This window comes from Nothoprocta perdicaria, unplaced genomic scaffold (genome assembly GCF_003342845.1).
Source record: "Nothoprocta perdicaria isolate Ctin4 unplaced genomic scaffold, notPer1 scaffold_103, whole genome shotgun sequence".
Classification (NCBI taxonomy): Eukaryota; Metazoa; Chordata; class Aves; order Tinamiformes; family Tinamidae; genus Nothoprocta; species Nothoprocta perdicaria.
In genome coordinates this window covers 2,693-22,821 of record NW_020454128.1, presented here as the reverse complement: position 1 = coordinate 22,821, position 20,129 = coordinate 2,693, and the positions used below count along the sequence as shown (strand labels likewise).

At 58.6% G+C, this 20,129-nt stretch overlaps 2 protein-coding genes and 1 long non-coding RNA gene across 5 annotated transcripts; all 3 read left to right on the top strand.

Moving 5' to 3' along the window:
• The first annotated feature begins 989 nt into the window (after nucleotides 1-989).
• Nucleotides 990-8,242, top strand: STAMBP (STAM binding protein). Of its 3 annotated transcripts, none has more exons than XM_026043769.1 (9): nucleotides 990-1,220; nucleotides 4,209-4,284; nucleotides 4,437-4,532; nucleotides 5,097-5,472; nucleotides 6,100-6,224; nucleotides 6,321-6,458; nucleotides 7,393-7,505; nucleotides 7,579-7,678; nucleotides 7,777-8,242. In XM_026043769.1, the coding sequence occupies exons 1-9, from the start codon at nucleotides 1,018-1,020 to the stop codon at nucleotides 7,831-7,833; spliced, it is 1,284 nt and encodes a 427-aa protein (XP_025899554.1). In that variant the 5' UTR covers nucleotides 990-1,017; the 3' UTR covers nucleotides 7,834-8,242. The 3 variants fall into 3 exon arrangements, with proteins under 3 accessions (XP_025899554.1, XP_025899546.1, XP_025899539.1); XM_026043761.1 differs by having other exon boundaries at nucleotides 7,561-7,678; XM_026043754.1 differs by having other exon boundaries at nucleotides 7,545-7,678.
• A 2,443-nt stretch (nucleotides 8,243-10,685) lies between these two features.
• Nucleotides 10,686-13,724, top strand: LOC112950272 (actin, gamma-enteric smooth muscle). The gene is made up of 8 exons (XM_026042768.1): nucleotides 10,686-10,814; nucleotides 10,888-11,016; nucleotides 11,087-11,197; nucleotides 11,539-11,623; nucleotides 11,701-11,862; nucleotides 11,933-12,124; nucleotides 13,129-13,310; nucleotides 13,499-13,724. The coding sequence occupies exons 1-8, from the start codon at nucleotides 10,689-10,691 to the stop codon at nucleotides 13,640-13,642; spliced, it is 1,131 nt and encodes a 376-aa protein (XP_025898553.1). The 5' UTR covers nucleotides 10,686-10,688; the 3' UTR covers nucleotides 13,643-13,724.
• Nucleotides 13,725-16,610: 2,886 nt separating this feature from the next.
• LOC112951156 lies at nucleotides 16,611-20,045 on the top strand. The gene is made up of 3 exons (XR_003250144.1): nucleotides 16,611-16,684; nucleotides 17,882-17,973; nucleotides 18,736-20,045. It is a non-coding gene; the product is annotated as an uncharacterized LOC112951156 (long non-coding RNA).
• Nucleotides 20,046-20,129: the final 84 nt, after the last annotated feature.

Below are 20,129 nucleotides of genomic sequence, written 5' to 3'. Positions count from 1 at the left end.
CCCTTTGGAATGTGAGGGCGTTATTGGGCGAGAGATGTTGCTGAGAGAGTGGCCCGTTTAAGGCGCCTTAACGTTCTCCTGTTATATGACGCCACACTTCCGCCCTCCTCCAAGATGGCCGCTACGCCACCCCTGACGTGCTAGGGTGGTGCGGCCGGGCGGAAGTAATGACGGGCTGTTACGGCGTGCCCGGGCGTGGCGGTGCTTCGCTATTGGCCGAGGCGGAAGGGGCAGCAACCCGGAAGTGGGAGGCACGTCGGGCGGCGCAGCCGCCTCCCCCGGTGGCAGCTCGTGGCCCCGAGCAGGGTAAGGGGTGGGGGCGCTGAGGGGGGGCTTAATGTATGGAAGGGGGGCGCTGAGTGGGGGGCGACGGGAGCTGTTTGAGGGAGGGGCAGGGCCGGGGGGGGCGGGACTTCGCTTTGGGGCCCCTTTTCTCCTTCTGGGGGAGCTCACGTGGTGGGGGCGGGTCTGAATTTCTTCATTTTGTTAATTTTGGGGAAAACAAGGGCGGAGGGGAGGGTTGAGGGCCCCCGGCTGGGGGCTCTGGTTTGGGGGCAGCAGCGCTGGAGGGGGGCAGAGGTTACTATAGGCCTGAGGGGGAGGGGGGGCTCTGGTTTGGGGTGTTTTTCTCCCCCTGGGGGCTTGGTCGAGGGCTTGGAGGTTGAGGAGTGTTTTGGTGCCAGGGAAGTGCTGTAGGAACTGGGGGGGGGGGGGGGGGGGGGGGTTTTTTTTGGGGGGGGGGGGGGGGGGGGGGGGGGGGGGGGGGGGGGGGGTTTTTTTTGGGGGGGGGGGGGGGGAGGGGGGGGGGGCTCTGTTTTTTTTGAGGGGGGAGGATGGCAGTAGGGAGGCAAACGGCAGCTTTGCATGCGGCCTCCAGGAGAGCCCTTGGCTTTTCCCACATGGTTTCCCCTAGTCCATGCGGCAGACTCTGCCCTTCCTGGGAAGGGATTTCTGTCTGGGAAAGAGCCTGGGCGACTTCTCTGTTGCCATCCTCCTGCCCTGGCAGGTTGCGGGGCCATGGCCGGCCACAGCGACATCAGCCTCCCGCCGGAGGAGCGCATCCGCAGCCTCATCCGCATGGGAAGTGCCGTGGAGGTGAACGAGGAGGTGCCGCCGCGGCGCTACTACCGCTCCGGCGTGGAGATCCTCCGCATGGCCACGGTCTACTCTGAGGAGGGCAACATGGAGCGCGCCTTCATCTTGTACAACAAGTACATCACGTAAGGAGCGCCTGGTGCCACCGGCGCCCACTGCCTTTCGCCTCCTTCCGAGCACCCCAAACCCCTGGCGAGTCTCGCAGGGCTGGAGGAACCAGCTCTGGCCACAGTCCTGCTGCTTGGAAGGGCTCCTCCGGGATTTCAGCTCCAGACAGACGGGTTAGGAAGAGCAGCAGATAGAGTAAAAGATGCCAGGTGGTTGCAGGGAAACGTTGCTCATCCCATTGCAGGACAGACATGAGAGTTTCCTTGAAAACTGCGGTCACTTCTAAGTCCCAAAGCAGCTCTTGGCTCCTTATCCGATGCTCCTTGATGATTTATCACCACAGAAAGGCTGATTTGGGTGTTGACCTTCCTGCCACCTTKTACAGATGGGCAAGGATCACAGTTTTGTGAGGAGCTTCCTGGTATCCTGTGCCTGGCAAGGGTTTGGTGATCGAAATCAGTGATTTCGCACCTAAACCTGCTTCGGAAGAGAAGCCTCATTCACATCTAGGTCATTAAAACCCAGCAGAGCAGGGAGCAGGTTCCGCTTCGGAGCGCTGGGAAGACCCACATGGAAGCACAGGTTTTTCTTCAACAGCTTAGCAGTAATAATGTGGTAGTCACGCTGTTTGCTATTGGCCAAATAGGCCGAGCGTTTGTGGGTATCTCGGATATTGAGACACTCTCAAAGCATCAAAAAGCCCCAGAATGGATCAAAAACGGGCTGAGCCCCCGCTGGTCCCTCAGCTCCTGGGGCAGGAGCAGAGCTGTGTGTTCGGGCCACCCTCTGGGCTGCAGAGGGGCCAGTTTGGGTTCAAAAGCCATGGAACGGGGAGCAGGTGCTCGCATGGTGACGTCCCCACCCGTCTCCTGTCCGCAGAGCAAACATACCCGTCTGGAGCGGCGAGGCTTGGAAAAATATCCCCCTGGCACCGAATATGCTGCTGCTTCGGGCTTTGTGGGGCCAGACACGCGTCCCTCCYGCCTTCCCCCCATCTCAGTGGCTCTGCTCCGTGGTGCCGTGGCCCCGGCGCCTGCCTGGCATCCCTGCTGGCATCTTCCCTCCCTGCCCCTATGTACAGGGCTCCTGTCCCTTAAATCCAACACATTTTTCTCTGATTAGCTTTGCTTCCCAGCCTTGCACTTCCTGAGCTTTTATGGGCATTGGAGCGAGCTCCTTGGGACGCTGCTCAGGGAGCTGGGAAGTGTAAAACCCTTGGGAAGTTTTCCAGGCCGGTTACGGTGCCGGAGCCAAAGGAGAAAGCCGTTCTTTCCCTAGCTAAATAACTGACCCAAGCGCACCTGGGGGCTTTGGGGCGGCTACTGAGCCCCGCGAGGGCAGAGCCTCCCCGTCAGGGCTGTGCTTTGCCCCGCGTTGTTGCCCTGAGGCGTTCGGCCCGTGCATGGGCAGCCTGCCTTGGCCCTTGGTGGCCCGTGTCACCTCATGGGCAAGCAAGGCAGGATGCAGGGTCCTTCRCCGAGGCCACTCTCCCCACAGTGGAGCAGGACACCCCGAGCGGCGCCTTCGGCAGAGCCCGCTGCCCCCTTTCCGGGGCTCGAAAGGGTCCCTATGACTTCYCCCCAGTCCATGCTCAGCAAAGTTGCTTGGGAGCCCTCCTCGCTTGGGCCTTGTGCAGGAGCCTTCTGCACTGGCCTCTGGCTTGGGGACAGGGACGTCCTCCCGGGAACGAGTCCAGCCCGGAAAAGTGAGGAACGTTGGCCAGGAGCGAGCACACTCCCCGTGGGAGTGAGCCCTGCTCCTGCAGGGGCACAGGGTGCCCTTAGAAAACTGCATTTCTCCCCTTTCCCTCCACCAATATCCTGTTCCCAAGATCCTGTTGATCCCGCTAGTATTCAAAATGGACTTTCAGGACGCGTCTGTCACCACCCTGGAAGTCACCAGCAGAATTGTCCTCCTTGAGCCACCTGCAGATGCAGGAGTTTGTTCCTTCTGGAGCGAAATAGGAAAGAAAGAGGCAGAACGGGGGCTTGGACGAGCGCGAACCTTGTGGCGACGGGAGCTGCAGGATTCCGCATGSCTACGGAGAGGAAATTTCCAGCTGTTCCTGCATTTCCGCCTCCTTCCCCCACCGGCTCTTGCCCTAAAATTATCCCTGGGCTGCTGGAGCATTCCCGTCCTTTTCCTCCCTTTCTTGCTCTGGGAAACCCCACTGATTTCCCCCACCCTTCGCGGGCCGGCATCTGCTCTTAATCTTTCCTAATTAATTCCTTCCACGTTAATCCGCAGGCTCTTGGCAGCGCTCGCAGCCCTGGGCTTTCTCCCCAGCACAGTGACCTACTTCGCAGGTGCCGGCCTGCCAGGAGTGGGGCCCTTTCCTGGCCCTTTGCTCGGCGTGATGGCTTCTCCAGGCTCGCGCCCATCTCGCAGCCTCTGACTGGAGCATCTCGGTGCTCCCTGTGGTATCTGGCAGCTCCAGAAAGCACTGCCCGCACCCGGAGTCCTTGGATTTGGATGCAGCTGCATTTATTCACCATGGCCTCTGTGCACACTTGTTCTTAGCCCATCTGCAAGTTTTGCTTCCAAGGGCTGAGCTAATTCCCCTGGACAAACTGTTGCGTTTGCTGGCGCAATGGGATGGGGGAGCCCTGAGTCATCTGCGTCCTTGCGTTTGCCCGTGATCCCTCTAGGTGCTCCTGGGGACGTGGGCAGGTGCAAAAGGACCTTCCTGAATTGCTGCTGGAGCTCTCTGCGTTCTGGGTTGCTTTGTTAGCGTTTCTGTTAAAAGCCAACGCCTGCAGCCCTGGGGATTGTATCCGAAGTCCAGGTGCAGGAAGGGTCCCGTGTGCAAGGTGCTCCCTTGGGACTGAGCTGGGTCCCGCACAGGAAGAGCTGAGGATGTGGTTTTTGCWGAGAGGCATGCTGAAACCACCCCTGAAATCCCAAGGGAGGCAGTGGGGCAGGGAACGAGCTGGGCCCCCAGTCCACGCTCGCTGCTCCGTGCTGGCCCCTTTGCACCATCCTCCCGAGCTCTCGTGTGTTTGCAGGCTCTTCATCGAGAAGCTACCCAAGCACCGCGACTACAGGAACGCCGTCATCCCCGAGAAGAAGGAGACGGTCAAGGTAAGCGGTGATGCTGCCGCCTCTGCTCGAGGGGCTCCTGGAAGCCCCTCAGACGGGGCTCGCTTGTGCAATGGGGCTCCCTTGTCCAGCGCCCCGTTCCCGGCACCCAGATGTCCCCCCTGTTCTGACACGCACACGTTTCCTTCCTSCAGAAGCTGAAAGAAGTGGCGTTCCCCAGGGCTGAGGAGCTCAAGAAGGAGCTGCTGAAGCGCTACACCAGGGACTATGCCAAGTATAGCGAGCGGAAGGTGAGTGAGAGCAGCCCCGAGGCTCCATGAAGCCTGCCGCCACGGGGGCTCAGGAGAGGGCAGCGCTCCTGGGATATGCTGCGATGGGAGCTCTGAGAAAGGCAGAATCGTCGCAGCTCCCTGTCAGGCGGCCTGGAGCAGTCGGAGCTGGAGTCGCTGCAACTCGCGCTGCTTCTGGCTTTAGTTATTCCTCAAAAGCCCCTGCAAAGGGAGTGGAGGGGAGAAAACCAAAGGCAAGTGTGTCTCCAACTGCAGCAGCTTCCGCCTCTCCGTCCTTTCTCCAGCTGGGGGAAGGTTTCTTTCTTGTCCTGGTTGTCCCAACACGAGGCAAAGGCCCCGAGGTAGCAGCCTGGGCTGGTGTGGGGGCTTCTGCATGCAGAAAAGTTGACAGATGGTTTTGCAGCAGGGGAGCGCAGTGTTTTTTTGTGGATAGGACAGAGGGAATGAATCCGGGATTGTGTTTCTGCTGCACTTCCATGAGCGCAGCGGTGTGCAGGCCCCATCGCCCTCCTCAAGTGCATGCTCTGCTCTCTGATCATGTCCTTTGGCAACTTTTCCCCACAGAAGGAGGAGGAGGAGGAATTTGCGCGCAACTTAGCTTTGCAGCAGCAGCTGGAGGAAGAGCGGAATCGAGTGGCCCTCATGAAGCAGCAGCAGGCCGAGCAAGAGCAGTTCCACGCCTTCGAGGAGATGATCCGGCGGCAGGAGCTGGAGAAGGAGCGACTGCAGATAGTGCAGGAATTTGGCAGGCCGGAGCCAAGTCCCCAGTCTCTGGGTGGGCCTCTCATCCCCGGCGTGGAAAAGCCCCCGACCAATTTAATCGCAAAGGCTCCGGTCTCTCCAGTTCAGCCTGCAAGTCTTTCAGCGGGAATTGTGCCCCCCAAACCTCCTGCCGTGGACAGATCCCTGAAACCGAGTGCTTTGGGGAGCCCGGAAACCAGTGAGTACCTCTCAGTGCAGCCTTGTCCCTTGCTGGGCCCGAACCGAATGCAGCTGAGGAGCTGAGTGCTCTGTGAGGCACCTAAGGACCTGGTCACAGCTCCCTTCYCTGCACGATTTGCTCTTCCAATGCACTGGATCCAGTGAGGATTTGGGAACTGGCTCCTTTGGGGAATCTGGCTCCTGAACATCTTGATTTGACTGGGTCCAAATACTTGTTTGAGATGAGGGGTCAGTTCCTGGCTAGGCTGCCTGAATCCCCCTCCTTTGCCAAACAGGCCTCAAAATACTAATTCAGACCCTTTCCAAATTGCTGCTTCTTGACCAGTGGCACACGTTACTTGAGATGACCCTTTGGAAGTGGCTGCATTTCCGTTGTCTTTAGCAAAATGCTAGGTTTTGGCCCACTTCTAAAGGCCTCCGTGTGTCTCTTCCCCTGGTTGGAAGAGGTAGTGCCCACGAGTGACTTCATAAAGTGCCACAGTGACTTCACGAAGGCCTGGAGGTTCTTCTGAGGATGCCCAGGAGAATAGGCAATATTTCCAGGCTGTTTCTTTGCAGTCTCCCCCTTTGGGGAGTGTCCCGAGGGAAGCTTTCTCCCCCTGCAGTGCTCCCGGTGTCCCCACAGGTGCCAGTATGGATGTTCTGCGCCAGGTCGTCGTGCCCAGGGAACTCTGCCAGAAATTCCTGCAGCTGGCTGATGCCAACACGGTGCGGGGCGTGGAGACCTGCGGGATCCTCTGTGGGAAGCTGGTAAGGTGCTCACCCCCATTGAAGACCCTGAGAATGGCTTGGGACCAAGTGCTGGGGGCAGTTGGAGGGTGACAGCCCCCGTGTGCTGCCCCGCAGATGAGGAACGAGTTCACGGTGACGCACGTCATCGTCCCCAAGCAGCATGGGGGCCCCGACTACTGCAACACAGAGAACGAGGAGGAGCTCTTCCTCATCCAGGACCAGCATGGTCTTGTGACGCTCGGATGGATCCATGTGAGCCTCCCATTCCCATTCTCCCATTCTCTTCCACATCAGCCTTGGGTCTAGCTGGGATGCAGGGGTGGTGAAGGCAGATTTGCTGGTGGAGACGGGATGGAGCAGGGAGCATCCATCCCGCAGCTGGATCCCTTCCTGTGGAGCCATCGCTGCTCACAGCGCTGGGAAAATTCCAGTTTGTTCTCAGCTCACATCCGTTTCCAAAAGCATCTGTCCTCTTGAAAGCAGGATTGGGCATGCGTGGAGCTCAAGGCCGCCTCCGGAGCCAGTGTGAGGGCAGCCCGGCCTCCTGCTACTTTTCCACCCGCGTGCCGCTCCGCTCTGGCATGCGCTGGGCGCGGATTCCTGCACTCGCTCCCGCGCTGCCGTCTGTCCCCGCRGAGCCTTTGGCCGCCGGAGCGGTGCCAACGATGTGCTCAGGGCTGCTGAGTAATCTCTCGAAAGCAGCAGCCACCTCCCGGGCTCCCCGGGAGAAACTCCTGCCTCTGGTGCCCGGTCCGTGGGCGCGGCCGGTGCCCAGTCCATGGCGGGGGGGCCAGTGCCCSGTCCACATAGGGCAGTCAGTGCCTGGTCCATGCTGGGCGGCCGRTGCCTGGTCCATGCGGGTTGCCACCTTCGCCGTTAACTCCACCACATCGGGCCCAGAGCACACAGGGACCGTTGCAAGTCGCTCGCACCTCCCTGATGCTCTTTGCAGCAGAACCGAAACAAGCGAAAAGGTGAAAAGAAACCTCCATGCCAGCATTTTGCTGCAAAATCTACGCCAAAACAGTTGCCATCAGAGATCTTAAAATCTTTGGCCACCTTGGGGTGAAAGCGGCCTTTTTGGGGCAGTCTGAAGCTGCTTTCTGCCTGTAGCAGCAAGCAAAGGACAACCCACGGTCTCYGGTGAGTTATAACTTCCCGCATCGTGTTTCCCCCTGCCCTGCAGACTCACCCCACGCAGACGGCCTTCCTGTCCAGCGTGGACCTGCACACGCACTGCTCCTACCAGATGATGCTCCCGGAGTCCGTGGCCATCGTGTGCGCTCCCAAATACCAGGAGTGAGTAGGGGCAGGGGCCGGGTGGGAACCCCTGCTCAGCTGGGGCCACTCCAAGCTCCCCTCTGTGCTGCAGGACGGGCTTCTTCCAGCTCACTGCACACGGCTTGGAGGAGATCTCGTCCTGCCGGCAGAAGGGCTTCCACCCGCACGCCAAAGAGCCTCCGCTCTTCACCGTAAGCACCCATGGGTCAGGAGGAGAGGCCGGAGCAGCCTCAGGGGAGCCCGGAGCTCGTCTTCCTCCCGCTCYTCCTCCACGTCCTCTCTCTTGCAGACCTGCAGCCACGTGGTGGTGATGGAGCGGAACGTGGTGCTCATGGATCTCCGCTAGGCCTCCTGTCTTAACGCACTGCCTCCGCCCGGGGGCACCGATGCCTCACGGCGCAGATGATTTTGACCGCGGAGCGGCCCCTTCCCCTCCCTCCACCAGCCAAGTCTAGGAGCAGAGCCTGGCAGGAGCGGGTGGCAGCTCCACGCCCGGCATCAGCCTCGCACGCGGGAGGAGCTCGCAGGGAACGCACAGACCGAAGCTGACACTGAGGCAGTCGTGTAGCTCTTGAATCCCTCACAGGCTCCAACCCTCATCCTTTCCCTGTTTTCGGAGTGTCGCATTTGGGCCTTTCGGGTGGCTCGGATGCTGCTCAACAGCAGGCGGGATGGGGCACATGGGACATCCCRTTATTTCTCTCCTTTCTTGGGGGGTTTCACTCCGGGCCTCGAGTGGAGCTGGAGGGCTTGGGATGCGCCAGGGCCCTGCGGCTGCTCCAGGTGCCGCTTCCCGATTCCTAGGAGGGGCAAAGGCTGGAGGTGCCATTCTGCACGGAAAAGGTATCTAAGTTATCTATATGTGTCACCAGCCGGTATCGCTGCCAGGAGAATGGCACAGGGAAAACCTTGGTGTTGGTTTAATACAGACAGATTCTCTTACCTGGCCTGCGTTTGCATTTCTTTACGCTGGGCCCCTCAAGCACAGCTGAGTTTTGCAATCCCAGTTGTTTTTGTGGAGGGGGAGCAGGAGAGGTGCTGGGTGAAGCCCTCTGGCAGCTCCCTGTTAGCCCGAGTTTATTGGGAACCAAGTGGGAGGTGGGATTGGGCTGGGGACAGCCCTGCATGCCACCGTCCTGCTCTGATGCGCCCCACTCCTTGGTCAACGAGATGAATGTGTCGGGAGCAGCCAGGGATGGGGCCCATTCTGGTGCCAGGTGGCTCCGTGGGCGCTTCCCGCAAAAGCAGGAACAAAACCTCGCATTTCCTCCAAGCACTTTCCAGTTCCGGTGGCCCCGGGGTGCGGAGCAGCAGGAACGTTACCCATATAGGGAGGTGCTGGCGGGAGCTGGAGTGCTTTGGGAAGTGCACGGCAAAGGGCCGGCATCCTGCGCGGATCCCGGCACGGCCCGTGCGGAGTGGAGCCTCGCACATCCCGGCGCATGCCTGGCATTCCCAGCGGCAGCGGCGGGACGGCACCCGCTCCCGTGCAGCGGCTGCCCGGCTGCCGGCTCCATTGGCTGCGGCACCTCCGTGTTGCCTTTTTAGGCTGCCTCTCGCTCTGGTCCGGGGCTTCGGTCTGGGAATGGGCCCCCCTTTTCTCCGGGGAATTCAACAGGGCTGGCAGAGGAGCCCGGGATCCTGAGATCCTGCAGACAAGCGATGATCGGAGGGGTTCCTCCCAGGGGATGCCGCGATGTGGCTTTTCCCCAGCACTGCTGTTGGGAGCAGTGACGGCCAGAGCAGCATCCCCTTTTCCACACTCCTTGCATCCCTTCCCTGCTCTTTTCCCCTCTCTTCTCCCTCCCCAGCAGGTCGCACGTGGCCTTGGGGACCTCACGGGTGACAGGGCAGTGATTGTGCAGACCAAGGGGCCGCATCCAGGCCCCTTAGGACCTGGGACCCAGGCCCTGGGATGATGGCATCGGCCACCCCGAGCCTCTGTTTCCCCACTTTGCCATCTCCTAAAGTCCCCAGTTTCCCCCCAAAACAGGCCCTGSGGTTTGGGGGGTCCTGGTGCTATGGGCCACGCGCTGGTCCTCGGTTTGGGTCCCTGTAAAGGCCCCAAAACGGGGGCAAAAAGCACCGGCCAGGCTGTTCAGTGACACGGCAGTGCTGCCACCAGAGCTGGCACGGCGGGGTCAGGGCCCTCCTGTGGCAGAGCAGCCAGTGGCTCTCAGCATCCCAGGACGCAGTCCCATCCTCCGCACTGGGATTTCTTCAGTGCCCAGGCCCTTCCTAGGAGCTTCAGAGCCATTCCCGCACACTGTATTTTTTTTTCCTTTTTTCTTAAATTTTTCCTCCCCCCCCGCAGTTCGTAGCTTATAAGGACTTCTGTCTCGCTTGTTTATCGTGAGTGCAGCATAAAAGGAAGGGACTCCCAAAGGGGCCGTCGCCTCCCTGCTGGCGATTTTTTTCCCCTGTAATAATTAACTACACCGGGTCCTACTGCCATTCCAAGGTCGATTTAATGAAATAAAGCACCTTATATGGCCATAAGGCCAAGGCACCATCACTTAGCCTATTTAGGGCCTTCATTTAGGCGAGGATCCGCCTCTGGGGTTTCAAAGGCTCCCTGGTATTTAAACGCAGGGCGCAGCAGGACTCGGTCCCAGAGGAAGGGAGCTCTCGCCTCCGCGGTGAGTACGGCTGCTTCCCAGCCCCAGCTCGCGGGAGACCGGGAAAAGGGCAAAGGGAAGCAGGAGTTCGGGTCATGTGGGGGGTTCGGGTGCCCACTTGGGATCTGGGGCCGGGAAGCTCCCGGCTGGGATGATTCCCATGTCAGGTCAGGCTTTGGGAATGGGGTGCTGGGCTTTATTCTTCCTGGCCTGGAGCTGTTGGTCTTCCCGGGTGCCGGAATGCCTGGAGGGTCTGTTCTGCCCAGGGCTGGGCACCTCCAAGCTGGAAACAGCCGGGCTGGGATGGAGGCACCACCCAGAGCATCCAGATCCCCCTGGAGGTGGAGAGGGAGCTGGAGGATTTGGGGGGAGGGAAAACCAGCTCTGGGGCCGATGCCAACACTGGGATGGATCCACCCAGCTGGATTGTGAGCTGCAGGTCCCAGGAACAGGTGCTGTAGTGGGCGGGAAAAGGCAGCCGGGTTTTCCCGGACGAATGGGCTGGTGGCCCCGGCTCTGACRTCCTCCCGCATGGCGTGGCAGCCTTGGCCCAGGTGCCCCAGGTGCCCACAGCATCCCCAAGATGTGCGACGAGGAGACCACCGCGCTGGTGTGCGACAACGGCTCCGGCCTCTGCAAGGCCGGCTTTGCCGGTGACGACGCCCCCCGCGCCGTCTTCCCCTCCATTGTGGGCCGCCCCCGGCATCAGGTGGGTGCAGGCGGCCGTGCACGGCACCGCCACCAGCAYGGGCGCTCGCAGCTAATGGGGACATCTCGGCCAGGGCGTCATGGTGGGCATGGGCCAGAAGGACAGCTATGTGGGCGATGAGGCGCAGAGCAAGCGAGGCATCCTCACGCTGAAGTACCCCATCGAGCACGGCATCATCACCAACTGGGACGACATGGAGAAGGTGGGCGGCGCGCGGGGCGCTCAGCAGGTGCCGCGCCACCTGGCCCGCTGAGCGCCCCATGTCCATGCAGATCTGGCATCACTCCTTCTACAATGAGCTGCGTGTGGCGCCCGAGGAGCACCCRACTCTGCTCACCGAGGCACCCCTCAACCCCAAGGCCAACCGCGAGAAGATGACGCAGGTGGGGACATGCACATGTCACCCGGGTGGGGTGGTGACCCACATCTGGGTGCAGTGCAGTGACGCCAGATGGTCACCTGGGCCATGCATTGACCCGCATCTGGTGCAATGCAGTGACACCAGATGTGTCACGTGGATTATGTACCCCCCCAGACGTGTTCATGCAACACTCTGCCCCACACCTGGGTGCAAAGCGCTGCCACCAGATGTGTCACCAGGGGCACTGGGCCGCTGCACTGACCCACGCCTGGGTGCAAGGCAGCACCACAGGGGCGTATGTGATGCCCAAGCCCTGTGGCTCCCCACGCCGCCCGCGCTCACCCCTGCTCCCTTCCCTTGCAGATCATGTTCGAGACCTTTAACGTCCCCGCCATGTACGTGGCCATCCAGGCTGTGCTCTCCCTCTACGCCTCCGGCCGCACCACCGGTGAGTAGCTGCCCCGGCATGTCCCGGGCCGCCCTGCGGCTACCGGCCTCGCTCCACATCCCCGTCCCCTTCCCTAGGGATCGTGCTGGACTCGGGCGATGGCGTCACCCACAACGTGCCCATCTACGAGGGCTACGCGCTGCCCCACGCCATCATGCGCCTCGACCTGGCCGGCCGCGACCTCACCGACTACCTCATGAAGATCCTCACCGAGCGGGGCTATTCCTTCGTCACCACCGGTATGTGGAAAGGGACAGGGACGGGGGGCTGGCACCGGCGCCACCGCCTTCACTTGCTGCCCTCCTGCAGCCGAGAGGGAGATCGTGCGTGACATCAAGGAGAAGCTCTGCTACGTGGCGCTCGACTTCGAGAACGAGATGGCCACGGCGGCCTCCTCCTCCTCACTGGAGAAGAGCTACGAGCTGCCCGACGGGCAGGTCATCACCATTGGCAACGAGCGCTTCCGCTGCCCCGAGACGCTCTTCCAGCCCTCCTTCATCGGTGCGGCCGCGTGGCAGGCTCGCAGGCGCCACTGCTCTGTGGAACTGGGGCTGCAGGGTTGCAAAGCTGAGGAGCAAGGGCGCAGGGGTGCATTGCAGCCTGTAACGGAGCGTGCAAGGAGGTTGCAAGGCTTGCAGGTTTGGGGAAGGGGTGCCTGAGGGTGCATTGCAGTCTGCAATGGGCCTTGCAAGGGGGGCTGCTTTGGGGAGCGAGCGTTGGGGTTTAAAAAAGGTTGCAGATTTGTGGAGCAAGTATTGGGTTTGCAAGAGTTGCAGATTTGGGGAATGTGTGCCTGAGGGTGCATTGCACCCTGAAATGGGGGGCACATGGGGGCTGCAAGGGCAGCTGCTTTGGGGAATGAGCATCAAGGTTTTGAGGAGTTGCAGATTTGGGGAGTGAGCATTAGGGTTTAAATGGATTGCAGATTTGGGAAGCAAGCACACAAGGGTGCATTGTACCCTGCAATGGSACATGCGTGGGGTTTGTAAGAGTAGCTGCTTTGGGGAGTGAGTGCCCAAGAGTGCATTGCAGTCTGCAATGAGGTGTGCATGGAGGCTGCAGGGGTTGCAGATTTGGGGAGGGGGTACCCAAGGGTGTATTGCACTCTGAATGCAGCATGCATAGTGTTTGCAAGGGTAACAGCTTTAGGATTGCATTTTGCAAGGGTTGAAGATTTGAGGAGTGCAGACCAGGGTTTAGAAGGGGTTGCAGATTTGGAAAGCAAGTGACCAAGGGTGCATTGTACCCTGCAATGGGGCACACCTGGAGCTTGCAAGGTGGCTGCTTTGGGGAGCTGGCACCTAAGGGTGCAACAGCAGCTTGCGACACAGTGTGCATGAGGGCTGCAAAGGCAGCAGCCTTGGGGAGCGAGTACTGGCGCTTGCAGAGGCTGCAGATTCGGGGCGCAAGCACCCAAGGGCGCCTTGCACACCGGGATGGGGCATGCTGGCAGAGTGGCACCTTCTCCGGAGTCTTTCCCGGTTGCTCACTCTGCTGCCCCCCAGGCATGGAGTCGGCCGGCATCCACGAGACCACCTACAACTCCATCATGAAGTGCGACATCGACATTCGCAAGGACCTGTACGCCAACAACGTGCTCTCCGGTGGCACCACCATGTACCCCGGCATCGCTGACCGCATGCAGAAGGAGATCACAGCGCTGGCCCCCAGCACCATGAAGATCAAAGTAGGTGCCCGGGGAGGGGATATGGGCACAAGGGCACACAACGCCCTGTATGGGGACCTGAAAACCGCCTGGAGATCCCAGGATGGTCGTTCCCACCTGGAGCATGGGAAAATCAGGGAAAAGGGCTTGCGGGGAGCAGGGGGGACGTGGCTCTCCATGGTGGGTGCTGATGCCGGCTGTGCCTGCAGATCATCGCCCCCCCGGAGCGGAAGTATTCCGTGTGGATCGGCGGCTCCATCCTGGCCTCGCTCTCCACCTTCCAGCAGATGTGGATCAGCAAACCCGAGTACGACGAGGCCGGGCCCTCCATTGTGCACCGGAAATGCTTCTAAACTCCCCCATGGTGGCCCCCAGGGCGCCCGGCTCCCCCCGCGGCCCCCAGCCCCTCTGAGCATTAAAACCTTCTCTCCAGGAGCTGCCCCTTTCTGAGCCCCTGGGGGGGGGGTGGGCACAGGGAGTGGGGGGGCTCCAGCGGTGATGAGGGGAGTTGGGGGCACAGGCTGCTGCCCCCTCCCCTGGTTTTGCTGCTCTGTTGTGTTGGTGCCCTGGGGACATCCCAAGCTGCTGTTCCCAACCCCACATGGATGTCCCCCAGCCTCACACTGGTGCCTTGGGGCACTGCACTCTGATGTCCTCAACTGCTCACTGAGGTCTACAGATCCACACTGATGTCCTCAGGCCCTTAATGAGGTCCTCAGCCCCAGGATGGTGTCACCAGCCCCATGCTGGGGGGGGGGGGGGGGGGGGTAGCTGGCCTGGGGGGCCAGCTATGCACAGAGGCCGAGGAGGCCACACAAAAACCCGGAGGGCCCAGGGTGGGAGCTGCGCACAGAGGCCCGGGAAGGCTGCACGAAAGCCTGGAGGGCCCCAGGGACTAGGAAGGTTGGTGCCCTGTATGGGGGAAATGGTAATGAGGTAAATAAGGGGGTAATGAGGGAGTAATTAAGCACCTGATGGTGTTAGTTAGCATGGGGGAAGGTCCCACCACTCCTTTGCTCAAGGAGGCCCCGTGACGTCCATATTGACCTGAAGGACCCCTCGAGACTTGTCTACACGGAGACCCTGATGGCCCCAGAGAGGCCCCCAGTGCCTCCATGACCACATGGACATGGAGAACCCGTGGGGCCACACGATGACACAATGGGGCCCCCAGCACTGTGTGCATGGAGGCCGTGAGAGGGCAGATGAAAGCCTCTATGTCCCCCTCATGCTAATAGTTATTTTTCTTGTCCACTATAGGATCTTTCTCTCATATTCCAGTATTTCCTTTTTGTCTCCCCACTAATTCTCAGGCCCTCCCCCCTAGGATTCTTTTCCTTATAGTTCCATTTCTCACTCCCCCAATACCTCTCTTTCTTGCCTAACAACTGTTTGTTGCTCCTCCCTCTAATGACTGTTTCTCCACCTGTTCCCTCTTTCCCCCTAATAATGCCCCGCTGTTTGTATTGATCACGTCAGGGGTGGGCCCAGCCCTCGCAAGGGCAGCAGGTGTGGTTAGGGCTACATAAACCTAGGCCCAGGAGCTCAGGAGCTCATTCTGCTCTTGCTTTCTTAGGGTGCAGGAGCTCTGGGTTGGGTTCAGCAATAGCAGCCGTTGAGGGAGTTCTGCTCTCTGGAAAGAGGAGGAGGACATGTGTGGAGCAGTGCAGAGTACTCCCTGCAGCCATTCCTTGATGGCTGTGGTGGGTGCGGGCATGTGCTGTGGCCGGGATGGCCGTTGAGGGCAGTTTGCGCTGGGGCCGCACTGCGAGATGGGCACTGCCGCTGGGCCCAGTGCCGGAGGAAGTGAGCGGAGCTGTGGAGAGTGCTGGGGGTGCTGTCTGGGGCGGGGGTCCCGGGCCATGTCATGGGAACTGCGCCCACCGGGATGGGGCACCTGCCCTAGGGCTGGTAAGGACAGATGCACCCCCTGTTACCTGGGGCTGATGCCCTGGCCCAGCGGCGCCACAGCCGCTGGGCAGCGCAGCCAGGAAGCGCAGAGGGGACACAGGGCGGGAGCTGGGGCCACTGGGCCGGCTGCCCCTGGGTCCCCCTGTCTGCACAGGCAGGATCACCTCCCACACACATGTATGTGTATGTGCAGGTTGGATGGCATGTGCTCAACACGTGCCTCCCACACACGTATATGCATGCACAGGCAGGATCCTGTGTGCTCAACACGTGCCTCCCACACACATGTGCACAGGTGGGATCCTGTGTGCTCAACATGTACCTCCCACATGGGTGGGTTCAGACGTGCTCTTGTGTGCTCCACACACATCTCCAACAGGCATACAGACACATGTGTTCATCCTGCCTGCAGGACACACATGCACATGTGTGAGCACACACTCACATGCTCCACACACACGCAGTGGCACATGCACGCACATGCACCTGGGGAAGCAGAGACCGGAGCTTACAAAAACATGAGCAATGGCGCCGGAGTGAAAACCATAACCCACAGTCCTGAGCCCTGCAGATGGGAAACAAGCAGGAATGACACGGGTGCTCTAGGGCTGAGAATTACCGGGTCGCAAAATATAATTTTGACATTTTCCAATGTGCATGAGTGCTTTGGAGTGGGTGTGCAGAACATGTGCAGTGGAGAAGACGCTCTGCTCAGCAGCCAGTCACGACCAAAGGTTATTTGTGTTATTTGCCTTTTAGGCAAAGGCTCTGCGTTTGTCTGTTCAGAAGGAACTGTCCTTTGGTGGGCCCAGAAACAGAACCATGTATTTGGGGGACTTGAAAATGCAGCAAGATTGACTGTGGTCCTGTCCTGTATGTTGGGGGCAGCAATGGCGACTCCAGTGCTGTCTGTGCCTTTAGCTGCTATTTTGGGGATTCTCAGGCAGTTGGGGGCGGGGAGAGGCAGCTGTAGGGGCAGTCCGGAGGGGGTCGCGGGGAGATGCGGGGACGCCGGGGGCACGGAGCCCCCTGAGGCGCCGGAGGGAGCGGCGCGGCCCCGCCCCCGGGGAGACGTCATGGAGCGCGGGTGCCCCGACATGCCGGGAATGGGAGTCTTCCGAGACCGCACTGTCGGGCGCCATGTTGTCTTGTGCAGCGTGCCGGGATTTGTAGTCGTTTGTCAGGGGACTTCCGGTCGGTCATGTTGCACTCTGCAGGGCGTGCTGGGAATTGTAGTCTTCCGTCACGGGACTTCCGGGCGACCATGTTGTAATCTGCATGGCATGCTGGGAGCTGTAGTCTCTCGTCACTGGGCTTCCGGGCGGCCATGTTCCAGTCTGCAGGGCATGCTGGGAGCTTCCCATTCCGGGTTCTAGACCTTGCGGTGCATTTCAAGGCGCCAGCTGGTTTTGAAGAAGCCGCCTCCCTAGTCGCAAGAAAAGACAATCTCATTGGATTCYGGGAAGCTTTTAAAGGAATACGCGGTACTGCCCTTGCGCGGCCGTGGTCGTCGCTACCTTCCCGCTGCGATCAGACACCCCACCCCATTGTGTGTGTGGGGGGGGGGGGCGCTCCGCGCATGCGCCCTGCTGCCCATCCTGCGGCCCTATTTGCCCCAAGCGCAGCCCCACTCTGCCAGGCGGGCGCATGCGCCCTGCTGCCCTCCGCTCGCTGCTGCCCTCCGCTCGCTGCTGCCCTCCGCTGTGGACAGGGCGGCGCTGCAGCCACGGCCGCCCCGGCAGCAGCGCCCGCGCTCTGCGCGGCGCGGGGAGCTGCCGGCACCTGCTCCCTACTGCGCCTGCGCGGCGCGGGGAGCGACCGGGCGGCGGCCGCCATGGCGGCGGGCGCGGGGAGGCGGCGGGAGGGTGTGGGGCCCCGGCAAGGCGAGCGCGGCCCTCGSGGTGGCCCCAGGCTACTGTCGCGCTGCCTCCCACCTGCTGAGGCTGTCGCTGCGCCAAGACTGCGGTGTGGGGCGAGCGCCGGTGGCTCCCCGTTGTATCACAAGGTTCGGATTGGACCCCCTTGATTTCCAAATTCTTCTGAGGCGTCTGGATGCGGCTGGATCCAGTCCTAGCCCCAGACCTGGTCAACGGTTACAGTTACATCAGTAAAGTWTACAAGTTCCAGAAGAGAAGGCACGCAATGTGTTGTGGAAGGATCTCTGCACCCTGTGGAGTGTCCTGCAGAGGGGACCCTGCGCCAGGGCTGCTTTGCCAATTGACTGGGGGGATGGTGGAAAGAACCAGACACCCAGGGAAAGAACGGTTATGGTTACTCTTAGTAACAAATAACAGAGAAATGAAAGGAAACATCTAACAAAAAAACTTACTATGTGCTAGGTTTTAGCTACACACAAAAAAAACCCAAGGTAATGCATTTAACCATTASTATACAAGAAAGACAATAGTGATTAAGAAAAAGATACACGACCAATTGCCTGAATACATGACCATCATCCAGATCCAAAGTCGCTCAGGAGCCCCTGTAGCAGCAAGGATTGGGAGCCTTCTCGGCAATTGGGAGGTCCTACATGGTGTGTCCACCTGTAAATGAGGTCTCCAAAGTCGCTGCAAGAGGCACCAGCTTTCATAGAACCAAATCAGCAAAACTTACATTTTTTTTGTGAAGTGGAACATCTGGTATGCCCTGCTTTCTAATTTTTTTCTTTTTCTACTTTTTAGAGCCCCATCTTCAGATGGAAGGATTCCTTTTGAGATCGAAAACACTTGCACGAGAGCCTACAGAATTTCCAGTTTTATGARCCTACGTTCAGGTTGGCACAAGCAGTTCTACAGGCGAGTTCTGTGTCCTCCTACAAAGGCAGGGCTGTATTCAGCTGTAATTCAGCCCTGACCTGGGCCTGTGGTTCAGGCCCTGGCACCTCAAGGGGAGGTCCTGCCATGCAGCCCTCTGCGATGCAGGGAGAGCTCAGTGAGCTCTTGGGCTGTCCCTGTATTTATGGGATAAGATGATTGCCTTATAGCCATTGCTTAGTGTATTTTGGAGAGGGGGAGGTGCTTAATTTCCATGCTTAACCCAGGCGTCCAGGCTGGGGGAATTCTGTGTGCGTTAGCAAACTCAACTCAACACTTGATGACCAGCATGGATTGCAGCATTGCTGGCAGGCTGGACTTATTGTTCTGCTTCCCAGCTGGGAGGGGCTGGTTTCAAGGAGGGTGTCTGAGCAGCATGAGCAGAGCAGGATGTCTGAGTGGCTGAGTTGGGGGTTATTAACTTCCTGTTGAGTTGGGGGTTATTAACTCCATGTTTTCAGTGGAATGGGTGGGTTGGTGCCAGAGAAGTGAGGATGTCTTTGCAGACGTGCATATTCTGAGCATCACAGGCTCTGGCTTTTTAGAATTTGTTTATGGGCTCTCATTTAGTGCTCTTCCTTTCTGCAAGAGCCTCTGATTTGACCATCAAGTTCGCTGACAATAAGGTCTCCATGGTTGTATGCTCCTRTTCTCAGCAGTGTATCCCTCTCTTTTGTTAGGTGAAATAACAAATTCTGCACATTCTCCGTTTATTTCCCTAGAATGAACGCTGCCTACTCTACCAGCAGAACTCCCTCTGCCATCTTGCAGTTGCTTTCTTCCTCTTGGTCTCGTTCTTCTCGCTTGAGCCTGCTCTGGGTGAAATGGAAAGTATCAGAGGATGTGCGTAGTAAAAACTTGTGGTTATTTTCCTGTGAGCTCCTGAAGGTCCTTATCAATAGGGTAGCTAATAAAATCAAGCATTTATTTTAAAAACCACCCCTATAGAAAAGAGGGAAAAAAAAAAAAAAAGGACTGTTAAAAGAGATGTTCATAGACTAGCTAGAATGTAAGAAATACCTCTTTTGTAAGGCAGAAGTTTGCTTAGAATCAGAAGTTTCAACGGAACCAGGAAGCCCCATGCAGTACAACAATGACCACAGCATAAAAAGCTGGGTTCAATGGCCTCAGGCTGAGATTTTCTACAAAGCAGGACTGTTCCCTTTTATAAATGGGCAATCTTGATCTAAGGGACGCTGCAGTGTATTCCTTTGCTGCACGGCGAGCCAATTCCCATGTGGATTGAACTAGATCCTGTCCCGTGCTGACGCAGGGGGTGAAGATCTCAGAGGTTCTCTCCTACCTGTTGGGCTCCTCTCTGATGCCCTGCAGCTCCTGACGGTCTCTCTTCCCCAGCTCCTTCTCTTCGGCAGCCTCGTGTGCTGAAGCTCTCATCGCCACTTTCTGACCTGACACCATGAGTTTCTACGGCAAGAGCATGTGTTTGCTACAACGTGGCCAGAATGCGCTTGCCTCATTCATTGCTCCGTTTAACACACCGCCAACTTAGGAAATAAGAGGTTCTTTAGGAAGACAGAGAGAAGACGAGAAAAAAATAACTGCAGTTACCTGCTGCTGCAGGCAAAGCTCGTCTCCGTCCAGCTTTTCGGAGCTTTTTGTTGCATTCCTTCAACAGCGGAAAGGCAACCGGAGATGTTGCCTGATGATAAAGAAATGTAACCTTAATATTTAACAATAATAATCTGCATCTTGAGGTTTCCATTGCATTCTAAAGTGAGGAGGGGAAATTCCGAATATATTGTATTTCACAGTCCTTTTAAAATTCTTCATTTCTTCTGCTTTCTTGTTTAGTAAATCTTAACGTTGCATCCGTTCGTCCGTTCCGCTGTCCCGGTGAGTTGCTTCGTGGCTTTGTGCTGAATGTTCTTGTTGTCAARTGTTGGACATTTCCAACTGTTTCCTGTACTTTGTTTCACAGTCCTTTTAAAATGCTGCATTTCCTCTGCTTTCTTGTTTAGTAAATCTCAATGTTGCTTCCGTTCTTCGCTTCTGCAGTCCAAGGAGTTTCTTCTTACCTTTGTGCTGAATCTTTCCATTCTCAATGTTGGACATTCGCAATCATTTCTGGTATTGTATTTCATAATCCTTTAAAAAT